The sequence below is a fragment of the Corylus avellana genome, chromosome ca9 (assembly GCF_901000735.1).
Source record: "Corylus avellana chromosome ca9, CavTom2PMs-1.0".
Classification (NCBI taxonomy): Eukaryota; Viridiplantae; Streptophyta; class Magnoliopsida; order Fagales; family Betulaceae; genus Corylus; species Corylus avellana.
In genome coordinates this window covers 333,067-341,352 of record NC_081549.1, presented here as the reverse complement: position 1 = coordinate 341,352, position 8,286 = coordinate 333,067, and the positions used below count along the sequence as shown (strand labels likewise).

The window sequence follows — 8,286 nt, the reverse complement described above, 5'->3', positions numbered from 1 at the left end:
AGCCGCCACATTCTGGGTGGCCGATGCGGCCATCAACATGATCATCGCGGCAAAGAAAAGTCTCATCTTCAATGCCTCCATTTTTGTAAAAAAAATTTCCTAATTGTGAAGCTAGCCTTTTGAAAAGTGCAGAGAATAATAGTGAGTGGTAAGTGATGAAGGGTGGCAAATGAGGGGGGTACTTTATATAGTATAATGTGTGAGAGGAGAGAGAAAGGAAGAGACCGTTGCTCCTCCATGTGCACATGGTGATTGGTGATGGTTGGTGACTTTTTCTTTTCTGGGCTTTCTTTATTTTGCACCCACCTGCTTCTTAGTTGACAGGGTGTCTATACAGCTGTCCCCAACCCAGTTGTGTTGTGGGCCTTGTGGCCCTCTTTTCGCGTGATAATATATTATTGGTATTATTAATGAATTTTGTCTACTTAATTAATATTGTTATTATTCTTATTACATAATTTTTAATCACTTTTTTAATTATATATATATATATATATATATTTGCAACTCAATAAAACCACCTGTACTCTCTGAACCTCTAACCTTATGAGCCAACTCAATCAATAAAACAGCTGGAGGAATCTTAATTATGACAGAGTCACCCATCATCATCATCTCAATTTGTTGTCCTTGTAGGGGTTCTGTTCATAAGGCGGAAATCATGAGCCACCTAATTTGGCCTTCATCGAGAAGAAAAAAGAGTAACCAATATCTCCCAAGTAACTACATTTATGTTTAACATGACATTCTTAATTTACTATTAAGTGTAGGCCTAACTTTCAAGGATAATTTTTCCTGATAATATTATTATTAGCATGTTTACGTGGGTTTTTGTTTTCAAAACTATTCTTAGCTTGTGGAGCTTGCGAATTGAAGGCAGATACGTTTTCTTTTCTTTCTGGCTGCTTCTCATGAACTACACAAACTGCCTACAATTGCTTACTCCTCCAAGTTGAACAAACCCTTGCTGGAATTTGTTAATCCTTGTTTTCTTTTCATTCTATGCAGAAATTAAAGTTCATGTTGTGAATTTCAACCAAAATTTACATGTTTTGAAATCATAACCCTTCTCAAAAGGGGATTTCGAGATTACACTTTACTTTTCTAAATTTACACCCCATTTGCACTTGACATCTAAACAAAGGCTCACTAACTATTAAAATGTTCTGTATTACCACAAAGTCAAATTTGGCCATTAGTATTAATAGTAACGGCGCAAGTGAGTGGCACATGATCAGAATGGGGCATTTTCTTGTGACAAATTTACTCCTATATGAAATTGAAATGCATCATTTCAAAATGAGTAATGATATGCACGCTCCCACTCTTACACTTCCATTCTCATACTTTCTGACGTAATTTTTAAAATCACCATTAAATTTATGAAAAATTATTATTAAATTTTAATCTAATAATGATTAAAAATAGGAGCGGAAAAGTGTACAACATTACTTTTTTAGAATTGCTTCAAAAAAAAAACGTCTGGCAGGTTATGCATGGTGGATGATAAATCAAATACAATTTCCAAAGTCCACAATAACAATTCCAACAAATTCTAAAACCAAGTGAGACAAAAGGTCTCCAAATCTAAAACATAAACATGTCCCACCTGGTACTTGATTAGTGGTCGAGTTCTGATCCATGAACTCAGCACTTGCTCACTAGATTTGCAGTCTGGGGCAATCAAGAAAAGTATAATTCCCGATACAATGTTTCAAAATGTTTGAACACATACCAAGAGTATGAATAATCGGATTCCTTGACAAATTAACCATGAAAGAGCTTCAACAAACTCCCTTAGCATCTGAATTCTGTAGAGATGCCCGTTCAACCACAATAGTCTTCAACTTTGGAATTCTTGACAGAATCAGGTGTCAATCCAGAAATTTCGTCCAAGTTGTTGATCTTCGGGCATTCCCAAACTTTGATTGAGTTGATATATGGAAATATATCCCCAACGCTCATCGACTCTGGCACTCCAATGCTGGTTAACTCTGGCAGTTCCACGAGATGCAGTTTCTTCAATTTCGGCAGTTTACGTTCTGTTTCTGTCGGTGGTTCAGACTCAAACAGAGTCTTCAATTTGTCACAGAATTTGAGTTCGAGGATTTCAATATTTTCTGGCTGCTGGGATGATGGAAACACAAATTCCAGCAATGGGCAACAATCCAGATATAACTCTTTCAGATTTTCAAACCCTCCAACTTTCTCCGTCCCAATGGAGACGACACTCTTCAACTTTGGAAGGTTTGACGCCCTCAGAGTCTCTAGATTTTTCAGCATTTTGACTTCTGTCTCTTCTCCGCCAAAAATGGACTCCATTTCGGTGCACTTCTCCACCGTGCAGCCTTTCATTGCCGTCACGCCCTCGTTCACTGCCTTCAAACCCGCAGCTAAGCCTGACAAGGATTCCATGAACTTGTTGCGAATCAAAGCAATGTACTCTGCTTCTACGATGGCACCCTCGATAGCATCAGGAAAACTATCGAATCCAACAATTTCCAGAAACCGTCCACCCTCTTCCGGAACTGCAAATTTCTGCAGGTAGATATTTCTCAAGGAAGGGTCAATTCTGTGCCAATCGATATCTCTAGCACCACCTTCCTCCTTAAGAGGGGCGGACACAGAGATGTAAAATTTTTCGAGATTCCCTAACTGATCAGGATGGTCCTTGAGAATTCCAGAAAGTTGGGTAGCACTCAGAGATATGCAAGGCCCGTTTTTACAGTGCTTGAGGATGCCGCACTCAGCCCAGTTTATCTCCTCCGGCAGGCGCTTTATCCTAACCCACTCGATCTTTTCAACACCCGTCATGTCTGGCAGACCAACGTGCTTTAAACTTGTCAATTCTGAGATCTCATAGGGAAATCCTTTGATTCCGGTCCCCCACAAATCAAGAACCTCCAAATGGATCAGCGAGTTTAGATCTGGAAGCTCCTTTAAGCCCGAACACCCTCTTAACTTAAGCTCCCGGAGACTGGTAAGATTTCCAAGGGAGGGTAGAGAAGTAATCTGTGTCTCCGAAAGATCAAGAACCTCCAGCTTTTTATGTTCTCCAAAATTTGGCTCCGATTCTGAGAGTGAACAACCTCTAAGGGAAAGCTGGGTGAGGTTAGTGAGATTGGAGAGGGAAGGTAACGGGAGACCCGTCCCTGATAGGTTGAGAATCTGAAGGCGGTTCATATTCTTCAAGAAGTCAGCATCAGTTTCTTTCAGAAGCTGTGCACCAGATAAATCGAGCTGACGGAGGTCGAATTGTTTGGAAAGGGACGGCAGGGATTCAATCTGAGTTTCAGAGAGTTGGAGGCGGTGAAGGCGAGTCATGTGCTCAAAAGATTGATCTGCTATTTTTGTCAGAGCACTACAACCAGAAAGATTAAGAACTTCAAGTTTACAAAGGTTGGAAAGTGAAGGCAGATTTTCAATTTTGATGTTCGAGGAGAGGTTAAGATGACGGAGGTTTTTCAGATGTCCGAAGGTGTTGTCTTCGATTTTCACCAAATAAGGGTTATAAGAAAGATCAAGGAACTCAAGATTAGAGAGCTTCTCAAAATTGAAAGGTAAATTAGTGATTGAAGTTTTAGAGAGATGAAGGATCTTGAGGTCAGGCTTTTCGTGCAAGGATTCATCCGGGATTTCCTTCAACTTATCAGCACCCGAAAGATCAAGAATTTGGAGGTGAGACAATGCCTTTAGCATGGACAGTCTAGGTAAGCATTGACAGCATCTTAATGAGAGTCTAGTAAGATTTTCAAGAGTGCCAAGGATTGGCAATCGGCCAAGCTCGGTTTCGGAAATGTCAAGGATTCGTAGTTTCTCAAGTGATTTCAATGTGACGTCTTCAAATTTTTTCAATTCGCTAGCCCGAGAGAGATCAAGCATCTGGAGGTTTGTAAGTTTCTTTAGTCTTGGCAGTGTTTCCAAGCTAGAGCACCCCCTCAGGATGAGCCACCGGAGCTCAGTCAGGCCGGAGACTGAAGAAGGCAGAGATTTGATCTGGGCTGCAGAGAGATTGAGGCTTCGCAGTTTACTCATTTTCTCAAAAAAATCATCCGGAATATTCTTCCTCAAGGAGGTAGCACCAGATATCTCCAGAACTGTGAGTGACTCAAGTCCTTTGATGGAATCAATGTCCTCCAGCGGATCACATCCCCTGAGCACAAGCATACGAAGCTCGTGCATTTTAGACAACGTTGAGGGCAGTACTTTGAAGGTAGGATCAAAAAGCACAAGAACTTGGAGTCCCTGCATTGGCTCAAAGAATTTATCGGGAACTTCCCTGCGGAGACGGGTTCCATTGATGAGCAGCGTGGAAACTTTATTCCATCTTTCCTTAATATTGGACGCCTCCATATTGGAGGGTGTTTTTATCATACCATCCACCTGTGTGATTCTCCCGAAACCTGGCCAATCGTCACCCTCAAACACTCTAGCCAATCCTAGACAGGAAGTACCTTCATAACCATCTCGGAGATAATCAGGAACTGTAAGTGCCAATCCTCCCATGACAAAGTTGCTACCAGCTTGTATTTTAAGCATGTGGCGATCTATGAGATCCATCAAAAGGCGATGTCCCTCTTTGTAGGCCTCCTCAACAAGTTCAACAGGATCTAAATATCCTTCCAATATCCAATAAACTATCAACTCATCGTAATGAACTCCACCACGTTTGAGAATGAAGTGCAGGTACCACCAGCATTTGATCAAACCCATATCACTGCTAGGCAGCATGTCATACGCGGAGGGCACTAGTGGGTTTACACCATCAGCTCCATCCTCACATGTAGCTGCTTTTTCCAGAGCACTTTTCAATGTCAGATTCCCGGAATCAAGCTCTCCAATGCGATTTAAGGTTCCTGCTATAATGTTGATTGCAGCTGGCAAACCCTTACTCTTTTTGGCAATTTCTTCTGCACATTTTGGAAAACCAGCAATCTCCTTAACCTTTTCAGTGACTCTTTCCTCAAGCAGAGTCAAACCCTTATCAGGCAAGGGGGGAATCTCTATCACTTGTTTCATTTCCTTGCTCTCAATCTCACTTGCTTCCTTCACAGGCTCTTTTGATCTTCTAGTGATTAAAACCTTATACGAAGTTCCCTCATTCAGTTGTAGATCGGCTTTTAGCTCAGTCAGAATGTCATCTTCATTCGTTGTGTCAGGAACACCATCCAGAATTAGGAGAAGAAACTTCTTTTCATCAGGCGTTTTAGGTCTCTTTGCTTCAAGCTCCTTGCATACCTTCTCTTTCAAGCTTTCTAGGCTTTCCTCTTTTGGCTCCTCCTCCTTACTAGCATTATCTTCCCACTCCCCAGTAGTGGGAAGTAGAGACAACTGAAGAGACTTACTTTCATATCGCTGATCATTCAGAAACACCCAAAGGGCCATGTAAGATAAGTCCTCGCTGCCAACACATAAATCACTTATCTTTTTGGCAATCCATGTTTTCCCTACTCCAGCATCCCCAGTGAGAACAATTGTTTTCACATCTTCTCTCTTTAACAGTTCTAGTATTCTCTTTTTCAGATCTGCATGTCCCGAGGCCATTGCTGATAACAAAAAATTGAACGTTACAACTTTTACAAAGATCAAAAGAATTACAGTTTGTTTTAGCAGATACGTATGTCAAGGTCCACCCAATTCCTAGAACAGAATCATTTCCCACATTCCATAGAAGATATTGTTGGATCAGTAACTCCCAGTACATGGTGAATGTCATAGGTACCTTTTTTTGTTCACAAAATCTAAAAAAGGATCAAACTTTCACAACTCTGCTTCGAAATGTATCAACATTTCGACATAATTTACCATGTACCCACTACCCACCATCTTGTTGTACAAAGAAAAGCACACACAATGGTCCAATGTTTTCAGGATTTTCGTGCTGGGAATTTATGGTGCAGAAAAATAATTCTCTGTTCAGCTTTTGGTATCAAAATTTTGAATTCAAACCCGACTCCCATATTGTTCTCCTATTTCAATTATCCGATGATTAGATTAAATTCACATTTTTTGCTAACAAATGAAGCATGGACATTCATCAGGCCAAAGATCTGAACGAGGGTGTTGAGAAATTTCACGACTTTTTGAAGAATGAAAAAAAAAAAAAAAAAACAAAACAAAAAACAGCAAGATCTACGAGTGAAACGCTCTCCAACATCTCTGCAAATACAGATGGTCGGAGATAGAGAAAGAGACAGAGATGAGACAAAATCTGTGATCTAGAACTAGAAGTCTACGCTCAGAAACATGGGCAACAGAAAGGAAAGCAGAAAACAAACACGCAACATTGGCAGCAAAGAGAGCGAGCAAAACCTGGTGCGTCTTGAGGTGGATTTTCGAAATCAAAACAGCTCTTCTCCCTCCCAGAGATTGATCAGAATTCAGGAGCGTTTGTATGGTATCTGGTTTACAATTATTATCGCAAGTCTCCTTCAGTCAACTCTTGCAAAGTCTCTTCTTCAGTCAACTGCGGCTTTGCAACATAGAAAGCGGTTCCGCAAGTTACCAGTTTATCCTTCAATAATTGACAGAGACATGGTCACGTGGATTCATTTTCATAGGCTCCTTAAAATAAGATCGTCTGTGGTATGAAGTGGCAAATAAAATTATAAAGGGGCGTCACAAGGTTGATATCCAATAAATATAAAATGAACCAAACGACATCGTTAGTGCTACTTCTTCTTCGTTACTGCTACAAGTACTGAAACTAGTGCCGCGTATTATTACTTCAAAGTTCAAAGTATCCCAATCTCATTTCTTCTGGCTCTTATTGAGGCGCCACAAAGTGAGGCAACAATTGTGCCCCAATACCCTTTTGGGTTCTGAATGTTGATGTTTTCTTACGCATCTGAGGAGTGAGGGTTGGAAGTGGTTAGGGCACCGAACTCATTTGGTTCACCGATATCCACTCTTCTTTCCAATTGAATGTTCTGTTAAGGGATAAATGTATGATGGGTCCCGGACAGGGCGAGTGGGGAAGACCAAGAGTGAGAGAAACGGCATTGCCAGGAAACCTGGGTTCAAACTGCTCAGCATCAAACCAATTGGGTGTTTATGGGCCCAATCATGGTTTTCTTGGGACTTCCTTGTGTAGTTGTGTGATCCCCTCCATTTCTGACCACCCCATTTGACTGAATCCAGAATGGTTCCCTACATTTCCTCCAACCGGGGATGTTGAAGCTTCGGAAATTGAGATTTTTGTATGAAACCAATTGGATAGTTACCAATATATATGGCTCACAAACTTCAAAGGCATAATCATAAAAAAAAAAAAAACAAAACAAAACAAAACAAAACATTCAGTGTATCACATAAAATGAAGATAAAAACAGAGAATAAAAAATAGAAATTGGAAAAAATAAAATTTTGGATATGTAGAAAGTCAGGATCCTTGTCCATCTAACCATGAAATGAAAGACCTTCGACAAATTCCCTAGCATCTGAAATCTGTAGAGATGCCAGTCAAACCTCAATACTATTCAGTTTTGGAATTCTCGACAGATGCAAATTGTAATCTACGAATTTCGTGTAACTTGTTGATCTTGGGCATTCGCATTTGAAATCTTTGGGTACCACACTATGGTTTTTTACTAAATGCTTTATTCATCATTAATTAAGATTGAGGAAAAAAGAAAAAAAATCAATTGTAGATGTCTGGAGCATGCTAATTCAGTAAAGATATAGGGGAGATGGATGTTAGAATGCAAAAAAATCATTTTTCTTTTATCTTTGCTCTAGAATTTCTCCTTGCTTATTTGACATTTGTATTTGAAATTGCATCCTTAATAAAGGTGAGGTTTCATGTCAAGAGACCTGATTGCATCAAGTTGAATTTGTTTATTTTTTTGAGAAAAAAAAAGTTGTTAACTTGGACAATGGAAAAAAATAAAAAAGCTGGGCAGGAAAATAACAGAGAATGCAGTTTAGTGTATAATAAAGCCTTGATTTATTAAACGACAAGCTTTATTTCAAGACTTGGCTTAATTAATAGAGTTTACAAACCGACCGACATAAATAGAAGATTTGGAGCAATACCTACGGAGACACCTTATTCGACTAATTAAAAAGACTCGACACATACACATATACACACAAACAAACAAACCATTCTTAATTCTCTCCTTACAACTTATTTCACACCAAAAAAAAAAAAAAAGCACTCAAACACACACACATACTCCCATGCAGTAATCCGACAGATTGATGGACGTCGTATATATTCGTAACAAAATACTCTTCAGTATTTAATTCTCAATATATAGGTGCGCCAGCTTCAGCAATTTCTCC

At 39.8% G+C, this 8,286-nt stretch overlaps 1 protein-coding gene across 1 annotated transcript; it reads right to left on the bottom strand.

The window, feature by feature from the left end:
* Positions 1–1,518: 1,518 nt before the first annotated feature.
* LOC132162092 (putative disease resistance protein At4g19050) lies at positions 1,519–6,450 on the bottom strand. The gene is made up of 2 exons (XM_059572342.1): positions 6,313–6,450; positions 1,519–5,546 (listed from the first exon to the last, which is right to left on the bottom strand). Exon 2 carries the CDS (start codon positions 5,542–5,544, stop codon positions 1,828–1,830), a length of 3,717 nt encoding a protein of 1,238 aa, XP_059428325.1. The 5' UTR covers positions 5,545–5,546; positions 6,313–6,450; the 3' UTR covers positions 1,519–1,827.
* Between the last annotated feature and the right edge of the window lie 1,836 nt (positions 6,451–8,286).